Source organism: Panthera pardus, unplaced genomic scaffold, assembly GCF_024362965.1.
Source record: "Panthera pardus isolate Hobbes unplaced genomic scaffold, ASM2436296v1 HiC_scaffold_207, whole genome shotgun sequence".
NCBI lineage: Eukaryota > Metazoa > Chordata > Mammalia > Carnivora > Felidae > Panthera > Panthera pardus.
The window spans coordinates 117,675-137,452 of NW_026526774.1; the positions used below are offsets into that span (position 1 = coordinate 117,675).

Sequence of the window (19,778 nt, forward strand, 5' to 3'; positions counted from 1 at the left end):
TACATGGTCCAGTTTGGTAGCCCTTAACCACATGTGCTTATTGAACACTTGAACCGTGGCTAGTGTGACCAAGGAAATGAATTTTCAGTTTTACTTCATTTTAATTAGTTTTAATTAATTTAAGTAATTTAGTGATTTGATTATTTAGTTAATTTAAATTCAAGTCGCCATATGTAGCTAGTGAAAATTGTATTGGATGGCACAGCTATGAAAAGTTGCAAAGTTCATGACTTCTTTCACCACTTGGATGCGAATGAGAGGTTACTTCATGTGTGGCATTGGTAATACCGAAGCCCAAACATCCTCAGAGGAAATAGGTGTTTCTCAAGTCTGATAGAATGGAGAGGATTTAGTCAATCAGATCAGGGAGGAGAAAGGGCATGCTAGTTGGAGTGAGACAAGGACAAAGGAAGAAATGCAGATGGGTCTTCTGGAACCAGCAAGCAACTGAGAGATTAAGTCTAGCAAGGTAAAATGGGTCACATTGAAGGGGATCTTGAATGCCGTGCTTAGAAATTTGGATTATTTGAGAATGCTGAGATATTTGAGTGTGTACATTGTCTAAGGCATACCCAACATACCATGTACCCAGTGAGTTTTTCTATGTTTTGTTAGGTTCTAAAATAGAACTGACTGTCCACTTTTACAGAACTATATGCTGCACGGATCCCCACTTCCTTTTAAACTTCATAGTGGTCTGGTTTTGGTTTGTTTGAACATTTCTCTTAATAGTTGTGATGGCTGAAGGAAGGGTTCTCACAAATGACCTCTGAGGTCCTTTCTGGTCCTGAGAGTGTGATTCTTTTGTGAACTGTGTAATCTCTTCTTTAAGACATACTGGGATGTTAGCAATGTGGGCTCATTGGGAAGAAGAAAAAAAAATGTAAATAAAAGGGTCCAAACATAGGTATGAAACTGGGTATGGGTGACTTAATTACAATGCCCAAATTTAGTGCATTCTATGTGTGTGTTGTCGGGGAGAGGGGTAAATATTGATGGACAGAGTGACGAGAATTTCCAGGCAATGTTCACTCTCGTACTTGAGCTCTGGGTAGTCATTTCAGTCTGATATAAGCCTTCAGGCAGCATTTCTAGGTCAGGCAAAGGCAAAGGAGGCCAGGACATATTGGCACCCCTAGAATGGACCCTGGAAAGAGCTGGGCAGACTGTTAAAGCAAGTGGGACTGGAACTTGAGGCACTGTGCCAGTTTCATCTGGGGAGCAGGAGCATTGAGCAGGAAAACAAGCAAAAGGCCCTCTTCTGTGGACCAGGAAGCACCCACAGTGATTCGGAATGAAGATTTCCCGGGTAGAACTCAACATCTAATACACACCAAAGCAGCGATACTAATTGTAGACCCCACCTTCTTGTGGGTCATAACCTGTGACCCTGCTGGCTTCCTTCATCTGTACTGTCTCAGGAATAGACAGAGCTGAGTCCTCAGTGTCAACACTTTGTGGCTGTGGTTGGGAAAAACAGAGAACGCTGGATTTTGTGACAATCTGAGATTGGACCAATGATGTATCTAGCAGCCTTTGATATTGAACTTGAATCTGTATTCCCAGTACTCAGAAGAGGACTTTAGTGGCTAAAATTACGGTTAATTTCATAAAAATCTAGGGTAAGGCCATTAATTTCTAGAGAAGGTGAAAAATAAAACAAGCCATGCTGTGATTTGATCTAGGCCCTATTCTTATCAGCCATGTGAATTTCTGTGGACCCGCCTGGGATCTTGACTCTATGAGAATTGACTGGATACTATAAGATACTGGTCACATATTTGTGCCCCCCAAGTGGGACAGCCTAGGGTTCAGATCCTCACCATTTAACTAGCAGATGGCTTGGGGAAGTTATTTTAATATTTTAAGCCTTGGTTTCTTTATCTGTTAAATGGAGAAAATAACAGTGTTTACATCCTAAGGTTGTTGTGAGGAGTAACTAAATCATTTATGTAGCCTAATCCAGCTCTCGCCCCAGAATGTGTGCAGTGAGAACAAGCTATTTTTACTATGGACTTTCCTTTAGCAGACTCTTGGTCATCATTTTTATCAGGTTACCATTCATTTAATAGTTCCTGTGTCAGAAACTGTGCTAGGCTCTATATCTAGAGATGAATAAGATGAACTTGCAAAGGACTTCAAAGATGTATAAGCCAAGCTGCTGCACCCAAGCGGTTTGGAAGCGACTGGGGGAGATTTATAACCCAACTGTCAAGCCCGTGTGTGAAATGTTACAACTCAAAAATGGTCTCAGTGCCTGGGGAGTCTAAGAGGGTGTGTTATGATGAGCAGAGGAAGGATGGTACTCTGGGTGGAGGGAATACCAAGCAAAGAGAAACAGTCAAAAAGGGCAGGGTGGACAAAGAAAAGGGATCAGAGTTTCTTTTGTGCACAATGGGAGACAACTTGTCTGTTCCTTAAGCACACCCAAGAGATCTCTCAGCCCCACGGAGAGAGCAGCTCTCTTTAAATATTTTGAGCTTCTAGAACTCTTGGAGTGCTGCAGGAGATGGTGCTAGAAAGGGTGCCGCCCTGTGCTGCTAGGCTAACCTCCATGTCCCTCCCTCCCTAGGTTTCTCCAAGAGACACGGCAACCATGGCCCTGCTTCTCCTCACCGTGACTGTCCCTCCTGTGCTACCAGCTGCCCTGACCACAGGAATCGTGTATGCACAAAAGAGGCTGAAGAAAAAGAAAATCTTCTGTATTTCCCCACAGAGAATCAATATGTGTGGACAAATAAACCTCGTGTGCTTTGACAAAGTATGATCTAAACTTTCCTGATTGGAGGTTGATTTCAAGGCAGAGCAGAGCTGGGAAAGGCCTCCAAATGAATGCCTGGTTCACTGCTCTCATTTTACATATAGGAACACTGAGGCCAGAGAAGGTCACACAGTGGGCTAGTGGTGAGACCATGCTCTACAAGCCCACTGTACAGAGTCCTAAGGAAGTGGTTTAGCTATATCACATCATAAATTTCTTCCCTATGAAATTTAATATTTTTTGCCCGTATTGGGTTTCAAAACAATCTCTTATTGTAATAACTTCTATGACTGACTGGCTTTTTCAGGCAAAAAAATTTGTGAGGAACATTTCTGTTTCCTGAAATACTTTGTCCTGTGTTTAATTGAAAATATTCCATTTTTCTCCTCTGCTTCTTTTAAGGAAAGGGAGGGAGGGGACAGTGCCTATGTTAATGCACTCAGTCCCTCCTTTCTCCTTTGACCCCCAGGTTATCAGGACTCAGGACTAGAAGAATGTTGTCCTGTAACTGTTTAGGGTTCTGGAGGTAGCAGGGGAGAAGTATGTCCAAATGGGAAGGATTGCTGCTCTGGGACAGGTCTAAAACCTCTTTCTGTGACTCTCCTGTGGGGGGTCCTGTGTCCCTGGAGGGACCTCAGCCTCATCCACCTGCTGTTCAGATCCTGCCCTCTGCTTGGGCAGGCCAATTTAATTGTTGTAACACAGTGGGCCTGGCCGATCCCTCCATGTCTTCACTTTGTATTAGAATAAATTAAGGCTTTGACACTTTTTAATTAACCTACCTTGGCCAAGAGTCCCATTAATAAGAGGGTCCTTGCTCTGGAGAAGCTCGTGACTTAGCTGAGGAAGCAGGTACAATGGAAGTGTAAACCATGATAATGCAGTGAAATGCATGCTCAAAGAGGCATGGAAAAGCGTCCAAGTTAAGTTACCTGCCATGGATGGGAGGTCACCGCTGAGCCGTGGCTTTGGTTGTTAGACAGAATGGGCTCAGAGATGAGCAGTTCAGAAGCACAGGGATGTCATGGCCTGTGGCATGTAGGTGTGGCTACAACAGGGGCTGTGTGGTAGGGAATGTAGCTGGAGAGGAAGAGCCCAATTGCTCAGGGCCTGATGTGTCAAGCTAAGAAGTGGGGCCTTGTGAAGGAGAATGGGAGCCGTACCATTTTTTTTAAAGACGATCAAAGACATTTTTATAGGTGTGTTTTGTTTATTCCATCGAGGGTAATTGGTGAGAAGGAACAAAAGGGAGGTAGGACTGAGACAGGAAGCTATCTAGGGAAGACTGAAGAGATGGGTCATTGTCCTAAGCAAGGAGGGCAAGAATGGAGAGTATAGGACAAACTGGAGAGACACCATGAGTAGACTTGACAAGTCTTGGCTCCACACTGGAAGCAGCTCAGCCCTAAAATTAGTTCCATTCTATTCTGGCTGAGTTTCCTCTGGCAAAGAAAACCCTCAATCACCACTCCTCAAGTTAACCACTAGGGTTAACAGTAGCTTCTTTTAGTTCCACGGCCTTGGAAGTTTTCTGGTAGGGATTCCCATTATTTACCCAGCAGCCTCACTGGTGCCTGTAATATAAGAGGGAGATTTATAAAGTTAGGTTCGTTACATATTTGTCTTTTTCTAAAACTAATTTTTCCAGTTGTTCATTTTACGTCTCATACAAAGCTTTTCCCCTCCACGTCCTCATGTGCTCCTTTGCTAGACCAACTGAGGAACTGCTCCTCGGCACGCTTGGCCAAACCCCAGTGGCATGACAACATGTCATAGTGCAAAAAACACTGGGTTGGGAATCGGCAAAATGAGAAATCAAGAGAAATTTGAACTCCAATGATCTCTCGGTGCCTTTCCAGCTTGTACATTGTAAAACTCTACCAATATGGTGTTGGAATGAAGCACCCCACAATTAATCGAGGTCCCCGTCTACTTTTATTTCCACTTACAAGACATTCACCATGTGCTTCTTATTCCCATATATTTCTAGTTTATGTTGGTCTGTTAGTTCTCTAAAACAGTTCTCTCTTTTCTATTCAGCTCAGCCCAAGCCTGGGCTAGTATTTATGCTAAGAAGTTGGCTTTTTCTGTCTTATTCCTTTTACAACTGTAACTATAATTTAGTTTTCTTTCTGTTCATGGCTAGTTTTATAGTATAAGAATCATTTTCACATAGAGAAATGACACGGTCCCATTTCTGTTTGCTGCCATCTAATCTCTGTTTTCATGTTCAAAATATTGATGTGTAAAAATATAATCTGATCATCAGGGAAACATTTCAGTTTGAATTAAGCTGCTAACTCTTTTTGAAATGGAATAACTCAAGAGGATTTGGAATCTAAACACACAGGTTGGAACCCTCATAAAATGCAGGAGGGAAATGAAGCAAATAAGTTTTTTTCTATTGTTCTTCAAGGAGTAACTCACACAAAGCGTGTTAGCTTTCTGTGAAGCCCAAATAAATTAATGAAACAAAGAATCCTTCATTCCTTAATTGGAAGTCCAGTATGGGTTTTGTCTTTCTGCATGCTTTGCAAAATTTATTTAACATTTGTCATCTAGAGGGAGATTCTAGATGGGCCAGATTCTGGTTCTTTCTCTCCAACCTGCAAGCCACTGGACCTTGAGGCTGCTCCTTTAACTTCTAACCTGAGAATGTCCCTTCCCTATTTAGTCGATTGTAAGAATTAGAAGCATTGTAAGCACTTCATCATAAAGCGTTATGCCAATTTAATGTGCTGTAATGAAAGAAATGTCATTTGATAGGAAGCTAGAAAATTCAGTGTCTTATACAGAAATGACTGTAAAAAGAATGATGACAGAGACCTGGGTGTCAGTATTGAAAAGGGATACACCCCAGCACTTGGGAATGTTCTGCTCAGCCTTGACAGCGCTGAAGTAGCGGGAGCCACATGGTTACTCTGACTGGGTGTTGGCCTCTTGCATAAAGACACCGGGGTCTGTAATTAATGGTGGGCTATGAAGCAATAAGCAAATTCAAAGTGCTGTCATAGTACTTAGTTCCATGTTGCTTTCTTTGTTACATTATGTGATAAATACTCTCCCATAATATAGCAAATCAAATCTCCCAACCATTTTCCTCTTGACAATCTAACAATAAAACTCATTCATGGGCATTAATGAGTATTTATTATTAGCACTTCATTTCTCTCTAAATTCTCAAAAAGCCCTTTATCAACATTTCATTATCAATCCGGACAGTCATCACGTCACCCATATTTTAGAAAATTGCTGTGAGCCAGATGGCAGACTATGAACTAATCAGTCTTAAAAAGAAAGAAAAATTCTGAACTCTGCTTTAGAAAGATAGCAGGTGCCAACTATAAAGTCAAACTCGTACTGGTCCTTATTGGATTTCCATTCACTAAATGCTTCTCGTTTAACAACAGCAAGTGCAAAAATAAACACACAAAAGCAAAACACTAACATTTGATTGTAATGATTAGTATCTAGAATCATTTCATTATCGACACAGTCTTTTCAGGAATCATTTGTCACCTGCTGAATTCTTCCTTCAGGTACCCTTCTCTGATTTAAAATTTAATGCTTGCAAGAGTGCCTGAGTGGCTCAGTTGGTTAAGCATCTGACTGGCTCATGTCATGATCTCACAGTTTGAGCCCAGCATCAAGCTCACTGCTGTCAGCACGGAGTCTGCTTTGGATCCTCTGTTTCCCTCTCTCTCTGCCCCCCCCCCCCAACTCAAGACATGCACACATGCTCGCTCTCTCTGTTAAAAATAAACATTAAAAACATATTTTAAAAATAATAAAAAAACAAAATTTAATGCTTACAAACAAGGACTTTGGACAACTAGATCTACTTTAATGTTTTGGGAGGTTGGGTTTTGTTTAAATCATGATATAACCAAAAGTTCTAAATCTTATGCTAATACCAATTCTAACTTCTTCCAGACTGGCACTCTTACGGAAGATGGGCTGGACCTCTGGGGGACTGTCCCTACTGCTGACAACTGGTAAGCACTTCAGTGAAGATGGGATGTGGGATTGGTGTAGCTACCTTGGTTCTATTCAAGTCCGTCCTTCTGGTGTCCCAATTATTCTAACTTGTTAAATTAAATGGGTTCTAAGTTCAGAGTCAGATGGGGAAAATAGGCCTTCAAACTCCACATGAAAAAATAGAACGAACTGGATAAGTAAGAAGCTGAATGAATAAAAAAGAGGAGCAAAGAGTGAAATCATAAGTGTACTTAATTAAAAACCACAAAGATTTGCTGGTGGTTATTGGACTGGGCGGGGTGGGGGGAGGAGTCCAGAAAGGAAGAGTTCCCTCCCTTCCCTCATGTAGCTCACATCTCATGGGATTGAAAGGCACAAATGCATTCATCTTCTACGCATAATACAGTCCATGGAAAGAGCTATGATTAAGGCACGCATATCAGAAGAGAGAAGAAAAAATAATAATGATTGTTTGACATAATACACAGTCTTGGATTTTGGAATAACATAGTGAATAAAAGGTCAAAATTAATTTTGGAAATGAACAGAATGAGGAAAAACGCCTGACAAAGATAGCACTTGAGATAGAATGTTAAAGGGTATAGGGCTACCATTTTTACAGACACAGGTGAAAAGCTGGCCACAGGAGAGGGGAGAACAATCACAGAGATGCTACCCCAGAATGGATAGTGAGGAGAGGGCCCTTGCTCCCCTTCCTCACAGGGCTGAGATCTGCCCTCTCGGTCTAAGTACAAGATGCCTTGACTCTTCAGCTCTAGATATCCCCCCTTGGCTCTAAACAGTGGTTGAGCCTCTGTCATTGAGTCATGCAGGGGCTCTCCAGCACAGTGATGGGGCCAAACACAGCTCTGGCACGAGATAACAGCAGACAGGCAGTGCGATGTTGCAGAAAATACTTGGGTTCAACCCTACTCATGTGGTTCAGCTCCTGGTTGCTCAGATGGCTGGGCCAAGCTTTTGTCCGGGCAGGCACTGCTTTGTCTTCTATTGGCCAGACCAGTGAAAGGGGAATAGGATGCTTAGGGTTTTCACCCCTCCTCTCTTTTCCTTTCCCCAAATGCTCAGGTTTTCGGGGTGTAGAAACCACAGTCTACAATTCTCATTTGGCTATTAGATGGGAAATGAGAATGGTAAACTGTACCAGTCTACCATCATAAAGGAAAATGAGACGCTGGATATCTATGCCAGGAGTTTCTAGAAATAGGGCAAAGGACTGAGTCGTGAGAAATATTTCAGAGTCCAGGTGTGCTTTTCTTTTATTTTAAATTTTTTTAATGTTTATTTTTGAGAGAGAGAGAGAACATGAGTGGGGGAGGAGTGGAGAGAGAGGGAGACAGATTCTGAAGCAGGCTGCAGGTTCTGAGCTTACTGTCACCTTAGGCACTGACCTCAAGTAACCTGACAGAAGTCTCTGTGATTATATCCAGGCACTTAGACTTTATCATACGGGACATGAGGAGCTCTGGAAGGATTTGAACATAAAGGTTAAGCATTATTGAAACTCTGTGTTGGCAAGATTTAAGGGGCAGAGTGTGTAAAATGATTTTGTTGAAGACTTTCATTTCTTAATCATCTTCTCTCCCAGTTTTCAGGAAGTGAATAGCTTTGCCTCAGGCAAGGCTTTGCCATGGGGCCCGCTGTGTGCTGCCATGGCCAGCTGCCACTCTCTGATCCTTCTCAATGGGACCATCCAAGGAGACCCACTGGACCTCAAAATGTTTGAGGGCACTGCCTGGGTAAGATGATAGTTTCTTGTTTTGGCTAAATGAGAAAAACTTGAAGAAATCCTTACTGAAAGTGGAAAAGTTTTCTAACTTTGGTTGAAGCTCAGAGAAGATTTGTAACAACGTTGAAGGAAGGTTCGACTCTACCTGAATTTCCCAGTATCTGCTCCCAAGAACTCTGTTAATGAGTGCAGCTTGAAATAAGGTTCTGTGAGCAAATCGTTTGGGAACCTGCTGTTTTAAGAAAGTAAAATTGATTTCTTGACTACCAGATTTCTTTAGTATACTGTGGTGCATTGTGAATATTCAAGAAGGAATAGGATAAGCAGCATTTACCAAACCTTCTTGACCACAAAACCTTGACAGGCCAAAAACATGGTACATTCTCTGTAACACTCACAGAGAAACAGTGGTCTAAAGCAGTGCTATTCAGTATAGTAGCCACTAGCCGGCGACATGTGGTTATCGAGTACTTAAAATTTGGCTATGCAACCAAGGACTGAATTTTCAATTTTATTCACTTTAATCAATTTAAATATAAATGGCCACAGGTGGCTGGTAGCTACTGTATTAGACAGTATAGGTCTAGATACTAGCCTGAAGGTTTCCCAGTCCAACTGGATCAATTTTTTGAGCTGAGTGTGAACAGTTGAAGGGTATAAACCCATTCTCGTGGCTGTCATGACATGGTGAGCAGACCTCTCGACCCCATCACTTTCTAGCTGTGTGACCCCAAATCCAGAACCAAGATTCTGAGTCTGTTACCTCAGGTGTGCATTGGTGATAATAATGCCTCACTCACCGACTTGTGGTAAGCACTGATCCTATGAGCCTACAGGGTCTGCTTGCATTGTAAAGTGCCCACCAAGTGAAAAGCATTCATTCATTCAGGCAGTCACTATTTAGTTAATTACGTTACTCTGCTCTCCAAAAACCCAAACCAAAACAAAACACGTTTTCAAGCTACTGACAATGATATCTTAACTACAGGGCAGCATTTAAACAGAATGTTAAAGGAATGAAAACACATGACTGCAGGGACATGAAATACACCTCACAAAAAGGCAAATTTATAGATGTATAGATTTATAGTGGGGGGAGGGGCACCTGAGTGGCTCAGTGGGTTACGTGTCCGATTCTTGGTTTTGACTCAGGTCATGAACTCACGGGTTCATGAGTTCAAGCCCCGACTTGGGCTCTCCACTGGCAGTGTGGAGCCTGCTTGGGATTCCCTCTCCCTCTCTCTCTCCGCCCCTCCCCCCCCACACTGTTTCTATCTAAAAATAAGTAAACTTATAAAAAAAATTTTTAAAAAGTGTGTACTGGCAAAAATGTAGCTTTCTAGAAGCCAAAATAATAAAAGAGGAAACCTGGTAAACATGGAAAGTTTTGATAGCAGCAAGTTAAAATTTAAGCATTTGCTGTGGAGAAATCTTCTACTTAAACACAAAGGGATAATCACTTTCCTGGATCTTAACGGAGAGGAATCAGTGTAATTATTACACATTGTCCTCACCGGCATCCTTCGCGTAGACACAATGATGAGCTGCTTAGGGTCATTCTTACTATATGTGACTTTGATCATGGTTCTGACGGTGGCTCTTCTCCATCGAGGGGTGTTGGTCTATTTGTACACATGACATACAAGTTGGGGTCTTGTGCAGGAACATAAATCGCTAGGATTAGCTCTGTAAGAACTGTCTTTAAGAGCAGTGGTATCCACCCCAAGCAAAGTATGGAAGTGCAAAGTGGTTTGCAGAATTTAAAACTAGGTGAGAAACTTTCAGTCTAGAATTAAATATCCTTTGGTGGATAGGAAACTGTCATGAAACATAAGGAGGAGGGAAAATATCCTTGTAGACTCCAATAATTTTAGTGCTACAAGGGATGTCAGAATATTTTTCAGAAGAAATTTGGGATCTGGAGAAATGGAGGCATTGTCCCCAACGTTAAACAGGTAAGTGATGGAGCAGAGGCCAAATGTTGTCTCCTATTTTCTGATTTGTATATCTGACTGCCTTTCCTATATTTTAGGTTAATATTGGTTTCTCAAATGGTGTAACTTATACTGTTGCAACCTCCAAAGAATGCAAACTGTTTTCAAATATGCTTTCTAATTTGCCAGCAGCTAACTTGTTAACTCTCTAGCTAACCAATTAGGCTAGTAACGTAGATACAGAATAAGAATTAATCCCAGGTTTATCTCAAGACCCAATCCTAACTCAACTGAGGGCTAATGTGCTCAGCTATATTAAATTCTCATCCAATTGCTAGTCATACCATTCAGGAAGAGCCATTGGCTTGTAGCCGGCATTTCTTCCATCAATTACCACTTAAACTGTAGTCACAATATTTCTGGCTTTTTGACATTCTCCAAGGTCCTTAATAACACAACAGAAATTTGACAATGATGGTATTCAGATAATTAGCCTACAAGAGAAAATATGTGGAAGGGGCTTTGAAAAGTTTCAAGTGCTATGCAAATGAGAGGTATTTCTTTCTTACTATTTTGCTCTAAGGAATCTTATGAATGTTTTCATTTTGAAACAGATAATGGAAGATTGTGATGCAGACTACTGCACATTTGGGATGCCAGGTTCACACATAATAATAAAGCCAGGACCGAAAGCCAGTTGGGTATGACTTGCTTTTTCAAATCAGACAGCTCTTTCTCCTTGAAACGAACAGTGTCCATAGTTGGTTTGCTCGTCCCTTCATTCCTGAATATTTTTAAATTTATTCATGAACCTGTCTTATGCTAGAGCACTGCGCTAGGTGCTAAGGGATAGAGTGATTTCAGAGCTAGATGTGTGGGGCTCTGTGTTGGAGGAGTACAGAGGCTGGTAGAAAAATCCATATAGGTGCAAATCAGTGCAATACCCTGTGCCGACTGCTATAATAAAGGCTGAAGAAAGAGCTGCAGGCGTTCAGAGGTGAGAGTGAATACTATTTATGAGAGAGAAGTGCCACAGAGGAAGGGACCTGTGAACTTGGCCTGGAAGATGATTAGGATTTTTCCAGGCAGTCAAAGGGAAAGGCCTTGCAGAACCAGACAACTTGATGAGGGAATCGCCGTCGAGGCAGACAGAAAAGTATCAATGTTGTGACAAACATACCACTTCGTGATGTCCCTGGGTTCATTGCAGAGCAAGTCCTATTTGTTGGTGTGCATCTGTGAAATTTCACAAGCATCTTAAGCTCCCCTTTGTTGGTGCTGTCTCAGAGTCCCGTGGAAGCCATAGCCATCTTGCGCCAGTTTCCATTTTCCTCAAGCCTGCAGAGGATGTCTGTGGTCGCTCAGGTGGCAGGGGAGGATCACTTCCATGTGTACATGAAGGGTGCCCCGGAGATGCTGGCCAAGTTCTGCAAGTCTGAAACAGGTACTAATTGACCCTGTTCTCTCTTTCAGGAGGTAAAAATGTTTTAGAAGCCCAAACACACAGAGCACACAAGACTAAATGAATGTGGAAGTGATTGTTTTCTCAGTGAGTGAGAAGTGGGCCCAGGAGATCTGATAAGACAGAGGTGATCATTTCAAGGCCGTGAGGCAGAGAGTAAATATCTGGCTTTGATCCATCCAGAAAAGTCCAACCACAATGGGGTATCAGGGAAGGAGATATGAAGCAAACATCAGGAGCCAGAACAGGAAGCTACGTAAGGGTGAGCGAACCAGGAACGTGGGAAGGGAATAATGGGACAGGTCTGGGCCCTGCACTCAGCCTGCAGCTGGGGTGCTCCGCCTGACACCTCTGGGGGCTGGCACCATGTAAGGGCCTCGTGCAGGTCAATGGAAGGAGAATACAGACAAGATAAATCTTTCACACACACACAAAGTAATTAGAGCAAATTAGACGGTATTAGAGCAATGCAATTGATCATTTTCACAGCAATTTCATCTTTCTGGGCCAGATTTTGAGCTGATTTGTATTGTCTCTTTGTCTTACAAACATATGCACTCTCTAAGTGGCAGCCCAGATTTGTAAGGATACTGTTGCATTCAAATGAGTTCATTTGGATAAAATTGGCCTTTTTCTCCTGATTTTCATCTACATTCTCCCTATGATTGCTGATAGCCATCAACTTGTGCACACAATTTTAGATTTGGCAAATGATTGCTTTAACTTCTCCCTCTACTTAGAGCCTTTTTTACCTTAGAAGCGGCCCCTTTTTCTGACTTTGATCTTCCTCAGAACTCCCATGACCTCTAACACTCTATCCCTCTATCACTCTATCCCTCACAGACTGATGGCCTATATTTTGCTATACATTTTTTTTTTCAGTCTCACAGATGCAAGTGAGTATCTTCTTGAAATTTTAACTGGTGATTATTGCCCTTGCTCCCTGGTAAGGGTTTGGGCCTGTCACTTCTCACCTCTCATCCTTCTGGTAGCCCAATTCTTATTTGTCCTGACCTCAGATCTTTGACATATGCTAATAACGTCAGTGATTTCTCCCCCTGTATTTAGGAAATAGAGAGCTAGGAGATGCCTTGATCCCCACCTTCTGGATCATTTTAGAATTACAGGAAGCTTGAGCTGAATGGGGATACTGAGGTCCACACCCTCTCATTCTATGGATGGGAAAATTGAGGAGCCAGAAGAGAGACCTACCAAGCCCAAGGTCAGAGAGCTAGTTGGCAGTAGAGTGGATACTAGAAATCAAGTGTTTTGCTACCTAAGCCACTACACTTCCATTACACTGTTCTTTTTAATGCTCTTCTAGGCATCCTACGAGCCATAAAGATTTCACAAATATTGTAATATTGGTAATGACTACCATGTCAAAATACACAAACGGCATTGTGTCATCTGTCCTCTATAGCAGGGATTGCGAACTTTTTTGCAAAGAGCTAGGTGGAAAATAACTTTGGTTTTGCAGGCCACATGGTGTCTGTCTCAACTGCTCAACCCTGCCATTGTGACCCCAAACCCGACATAGATGATAAACAAATGGACATGGTTGCATTTCAATAAAACTTTATTTACAAAAACAAGCAATGGACCAGATTTGGCCTTTAGTTTGCTGACCCCTGATCCAGAGGATCAGCTGTTTTCATTTTATCCTTGTAGACATAGTCGTGAGGTCTAACCTTATTAAAGCCAGCCAGTGGAGTTGACACCCAGGGGATGACCGGCGCATCCTTGGCATTCATTTCTGTCAGAATAATAAGAGCACCCTAATGAAGTTGTGGCTTTTAGCCAGAGCTGTAGTTTTTCTATTAAAGTATTTTTTTTTTTTTTGGAATTTTAAAACAAAGGTACAGTGGATCCCAGAGTCTTGCTTAGGAGGTGGGCAGTCTTCAGTGTGACCTTACCTTTACCTCTTTCCTCTCACCTGACAGTACCCAAGAATTTCCCACAGGAACTCAGGAAATACACAATACAAGGCTTCCGTGTCATTGCTTTTGCCCATAAAGGCTTGAAGATGAAGAAGCTTTCAGAAGTAGAGAATTTAGCCAGGTAAGGAAGTCAGATATCGACACTAGAGCAGGCTCTGTGTGTGTGAAGTAAATGAATGTTGGAGATGGACAGAAGGACAGCTCCAATCACGAGGAAGCCTCCTGGAGATGGAAAGTCGTCTCATCCAATCTCCTAACTTGGAGCCGGGCAACCGTAAGCCACACTGGGGAAGACTGGTTGGAGGTAGAACAAAGATGGTAGTCCAGATCTCTTGACTCCCAGCTGTCAGTGAGCTATCTCTGCCCGGCAGTCCATCATCCAATCAAAAATAACCAACACTCCTTCAATCTTGGAACATTATGTGGCTGACTGGCTTGGGGGTCCCACGTACAAACGGGTTGAGAAGGAGAGAGTGGGCGCTGTGACACACTGACCTCCAGTATGCTTTAAACCTGGTTTCAGACCTGGAGATGTAGTGAGTCTAAGTTGAGTTATATGAAATAGGATTCAGTATTCTTAATTACATTAATGGATAAGATGTCCTCTTGAGAGTATAATCTGCAGATTCTTTTCTCTTTTAATGTTTCTCAGTTTTTAAAGGTTATTTTTGAATTGTCTAAGACAAAGGAGTAGTGAAATACTGCGGAACATTGAATAACAAACTATGCATTATCTTCGATGTAGTGTTGCTGATAGAGAAACCCTCACTTATATACAATTAGCACCTTCACATAAGATGTGGATATCCTTGGTTCAATGTTACTGTTTACAAGCTATGTCCATGTGTTCTAATAGAATCTTTGTCCCTTCCTTGCACTGTGTCTATTTCCCTCGTCTCTCAAGTGTAGGATTGGATGATCTTTAAGGAGCCTTTCAGCCATGACATTTTAATCTTCTAAATAGAATCAGAAAGCTCATTTTGAAATCAATGAAATAAATTATGGCACTCTCAGATTTAACATTAAAGGTGTTAGCTATTCTTGAGCAAGCACGAAGACCCATAACACACAGGATTTTGTAATTTCTCAAGGCAAAAATTTTAATAACAAAATCTAAGGTTATGTGTGAAGAAAAAATTCATGTAGTTTGACAAGGAATATTGCCACCACCCAGCTGCCACACACTAATGTAGCTGTGATGTTCTCATTTAAAAGTCACTGATGAGTAGACATTATTATAAATATAACAGATTAAGAAAGTGATGATCGAATGTGCTAGATTTCCAATCATCTCAGATTTTCCCAGAGAATATCAGGATCCTATTATGCTTCTTAAAATTTCGCTACTATTTTCAAACAGAGTAAGGGAAAAGTGTTCTCAGTTTTTTTTTAGAATCAAATTATATTTCGCAAAGTTTTCGAATCAGAAAGATCAAAAACTTCTTTAAAAACTGGTGTGTCATAAAAGGGAAGTAGAAGAGTTTCTTTCTGTCTCTCTCTCTCTCTCTCTTTTTTTTTTTTTTTTTGGAAAAAATAAAACACCCACACTAACAAACAGAAGAAATACTTTGTCAAAATTCTCCCTTTCATTGGTTTAGCAAATTTCTATTGAGTTTGAGGGTGCACGAGATACTCTTTAAGGCACTGAAGATTCTGAAGTGAGACAATCTTTGCCCTCAGAAGCTTATATCCTAATTGGGAAAGATAAATAATGATACCATTTTACATGGAGTGATCAGGGAAAGTCCTCTGAAGAGGTGCCATTTGAACAGAGATATGGCATGAGGATATCCAGAAGAAGAGTATTGCAGGCAGTCAGAAGAGTGAGTGCAAGGGCCCTGACACAGGGATTTGCCGGGAATGTTGCAAGGGAGCAAGAGGCCCAAGTGCCTGAATTGGTGGAAAAGGGAAGAGTCCTCAAATAGAGACCAAAACTGGAAGAAACTGGTGGGACGATTCTTTGTTTTAGTTCTAGCTAATGGGAAAATATGAATCCAATGTATAATAGACAGCTATGAAGGTAAATGATAGAAATTTAACACATTCTGTATTTAGGTAGGTCTTTCATAATATTCTCTGAGATCACTGAGGCAGGATTCATATCCGATAATCTGAGTACTCAGCAAGTGCCCAATACAAGGTCTAAAACAGAGTGATTGTTTGGTGAGTGGACTTTTGAATGAAAGATGGAGTAACTTGTTCTGTACTCCAGAGAGAAGTTTCCTCACTGTGTTCCCATCTAAGTTTGAGTAATATTTTTCATCAAGAAATCCAACTCTGCTCTTTCTCTTGAAGAAGGTTTACTGACTGCGTGTTTATTTCTTCTATCTCCCAAGTCCTACCAGCATGATAGAAAAGAAATAACATCAAAGAAAACTAGAAAGGTGATTAAGTGCAGACAGGAGATTTCTACCATTTCTGTAAGATGAAAAATAGGTGGGGGGCGGTGAATGGAGTCTGAATCAGTAGGGATGGAAGAAGTGTGGTCTACGCCATGACAGAGAGAGAGATGGCGAGAGGGAAGTTGCTCCACCCTGTAGAGCCTGACAGGCAGAGACTCAGCTCTATCACGTACTGTGGAAGGTAGACGTGGGACAGGACTGAACATGGGAGATTGTACCCAACAAGGTTAGGTCCCTAGGTCTCCAGCTCCTCCTGCAATCTTAACTCCTCCCTGGGCAGAAAAAGGAACAATGCGAGATTCAGAAAGAGATCTTGGCCCCCCACGTTGACTTTTTAAACAGTCACCTGAGATTTATTCCATTCCTGAGGTGAGTTCCTATAAAATGAGTGTAACCCAGTTAGACTCCAAGCTTCCAATTTCAAATTCTGATAACTTTTTGAAGGCTTAGCTGATATCATATATTTTCTGGAAGTTACAGATGGAGGTTGAAAGGAATGATTCCATATTCAACTGTGACCGTAGTATCCCGTAGACTTACTAAATGCCTAACTAAACTGATTACCAGGTCACAAAAAAGCTCTTTGAAATTAAAAACAAAATATGTGTGATTAACAAAAATTTTAAAAACCAACAGAAGAGTTGGTAGATAAACACATTCTTTTAAAAAATGGAGTTGAAAAATGGAAGAAGTTGCTAAAAGATATAAAAGTGGTTGCCTCTGGGAAGGAGAGGGGGTGAATAGGGGTGGAGACAGGGACTATTGGTTTTCATCATAAGCTTTTGGGTTCTTTTTTATTTTTAAAACATATGCATGCATTACATTGATAAAATTTAGAAAAAGTTTTTTAAGGAAGAAATAAATTCAACCGTCAAGACTCCGTAAATAAGCTTTAATATTTTCTCCTGAATCCCAAGAGAGAAGGTGGAGTCAGACTTGACATTTCTGGGACTTCTCATAATGGAGAATCGCTTGAAAAAAGAAAGCAAGCCAGTCTTGAAGGAACTGCATGAAGCCTGCATCAGGACCGTGATGATTACTGGTGTGTACTTCTGGAGGCCTGACACGTTCAATGTATCCCAGGCGTCAGAAAAAGACCATGTGAGCTAAGTGGGTTCATGTGGCTGAGGCAGAAGGAAAAATACTTAGCTGTCATGTGTTACTGTTCTTTGACTCCTTTTCTTGCGGCACAAGTGCAGCAGCCCCAAGATGACTGTGAGATTTGGTAGCAGAGACCATACTTCATTCTCTTTGTCTAATGCCCCTTCTCCCTACTTGGGCCTGGTCCAGAGTTAATAGGCTCACAGTAAATGTTTAAACACAAGAACGGATATGTGCTCATCAAGAACCCCCGTGAGACGTCTGTGTAAAGTGTGTAAAACTCTACTTAGCTGTCCTTCAGGGCTGTGGGGCAGGCATAGCATATGCTGATCCAGTCCACGCATGGCCCAGCCCTCAGTGTTCTAGTCTCTGTTTGACTGCAACCCAGATCCCCAAAATGGTTGCATGCGATCAGAGTGGGCCCGTGTTATCTTCACCACTTGGGGCTCTCAGTCTTGTGAGGGTTCATCAAAAAGCATGTAACCATTTCCTTATTCATCCTTGCATGTTTTGGAAATATTCAATGTTGAAGACATGATACCATTGTGGCAGGGAGATGCAGACATTGTTTTTGACCACTAGAGACAGACAGGCTTGGGCAAGAGGGACAGACAAATGGTTATCAAATAAGGCCCAAAGTGGGAAATGCCCCACAAAGAGCACCAATATTGGGGTATGCCCACTCAGAGGAGGCAGAGCTCAATTTGAGCTGCTGAGAGATTTACACAGAAAGCAAGCTGACTCTCTTTGTCATCTAGGTGACAACCTTCAAACAGCGATTACTGTGGCAAAGAATTCTGAAATGATTCCTGGAGGAAGCCAAGTGATCCTTGTTGAAGCCAATGAACCAGAAGATTTTGTTCCTGCCTCTGTGACTTGGCAGCTGGTTGAGAACCAGGAGAATGGACCAGAGAAGAATGTGAGCAAATGTTAGAAGGCCCCTTGGTGGCCTGGGCTGATGGCATACAGCCCTGGCCTGGGCAGCCTTCTCTGGGCGTTAGAAGTCACCAAAGTCAAAACCCTTCACAGCTGTAGGTTCTGAAGTTTGCAAAGCATTTAGCATTTCCACTAGCACTTCTCGCCCTGGCTGCATGAAGAAATCACCTGGAAGAGTTTTAAAGCTTCCAGTGCCAAGGTTTTACTGGTGAAATCCAAATCTCTGGGTTGGGAGCTGGCATCAGCCCATGATTCCAATGTGGCTGGGAACTTATGTCCATATTTCCCATTTGAATCTCATAGTTGGCCTATACAGTTGACAAACTGTTCAATTCACAAATGTGAAAACTGAGGTCCAACAAGGTAAACTTGCCCAAGACACACCGCTGGCAAGTTGCAGAGCAGGAAATCAAATTTAGGTCTGTTTGATAGCACCCAGATCCATGGGCATTTACTTGTTTATTTTTTTAAAGACTTTTCAGAAGTACTTTTAAGTTAAAAAAAAATTTTAATGTTTATTTTGTGAGAATGAGAGAGAAACAGATTGCAAGCTGAGGAAGGGCGGAGAGAGAGGAAGACAGAATCTGAAGCAGGCTCCAGGCTCTGAGCTGTCAGCACAGAGTCCGACGCGGGGCTCAAACTCACTAACTGTGAGATCATGACCTGAGCTGAAGTTGGACGCTTAACCCACTGAGCCACCCAGGAGCCCCCAGATCCATGGCCATTTAGATTGTGCTGTGTTCGTGACGTTAAGTTAGCAAGTGTCAAGCTTTTCGAGATAGCAAGTTTCCTGTGCTTTTGTGAAAAAAATGGGCTGCAGCCTGACATTCCATCATTAAATGTGGCACATCTGCCTGTCTGAATTCCAGATGGTCCTCCAGGTGATAAATTACAAAAATGCTCCCTTCCTTCAGGCTGACCAGCCCTTTGGATTGTTAAATGTAGAGTAGACCTCGTACAGTATACAAACTGCACAACTGTACAGTGACCCTACCCCTACTTGGCTCAAACCCCATCATATTGGCTGTAAAAGATGACAGTTCTATCTGTACTTTCAGCAGATTTCTGGTGCTTTATATCCTTGCAAACTCGCTTGCTTCTGTGTCAGTGCATGTTGCCTCCATTTCACTGTGTGATAAAAATCAGGTCTTCACTAATTTTTAACAGTCCACTCACACTACCCACTCACTAATTTAATACCTTTACTGAAGTTTTGGCCATCGCTGGGTAGTCTGGTTCCCTCCCACCACACTTTCCCTATCCAACTTTCTATTGAAAGCAGAAGGAATTCTTTCCTTGCCTCATGTGGAATGCTTTAAGCATATTTTTGTTGGCTATTTTGCAGTTGGGAGAAGGGGCGTGGAAAGAGAGGGGTGTATCTCCTTGCCTCCCAATTCAGAATATCAAGATGAATCCCTCTAGTGAAAAGAATGTTCTCACCTTCTATGCTATTTGAACTCAGAGTTCTACACTAATGTAAGGACCCCTGAGAAATGTTGCATGAAAAAGCATGATCA

The 19,778-nt window shown here is 42.0% G+C and overlaps 1 protein-coding gene across 1 annotated transcript in view; it reads left to right on the forward strand.

Annotated features, from left to right (window-relative positions):
* The window catches only part of LOC109261242 (probable cation-transporting ATPase 13A5), a 76,333-nt gene that overhangs the window by 21,976 nt on the left and 34,579 nt on the right, over nucleotides 1-19,778 (forward strand). Inside the window, exons 6-13 of the mRNA XM_053908661.1 lie at nucleotides 2,573-2,761; nucleotides 6,695-6,756; nucleotides 8,346-8,496; nucleotides 11,035-11,121; nucleotides 11,708-11,864; nucleotides 13,826-13,943; nucleotides 17,142-17,266; nucleotides 18,084-18,244. Coding sequence (XP_053764636.1) covers nucleotides 2,573-2,761; nucleotides 6,695-6,756; nucleotides 8,346-8,496; nucleotides 11,035-11,121; nucleotides 11,708-11,864; nucleotides 13,826-13,943; nucleotides 17,142-17,266; nucleotides 18,084-18,244 — 1,050 coding nt within the window. The remainder of the gene's footprint in view (nucleotides 1-2,572; nucleotides 2,762-6,694; nucleotides 6,757-8,345; nucleotides 8,497-11,034; nucleotides 11,122-11,707; nucleotides 11,865-13,825; nucleotides 13,944-17,141; nucleotides 17,267-18,083; nucleotides 18,245-19,778) is intronic.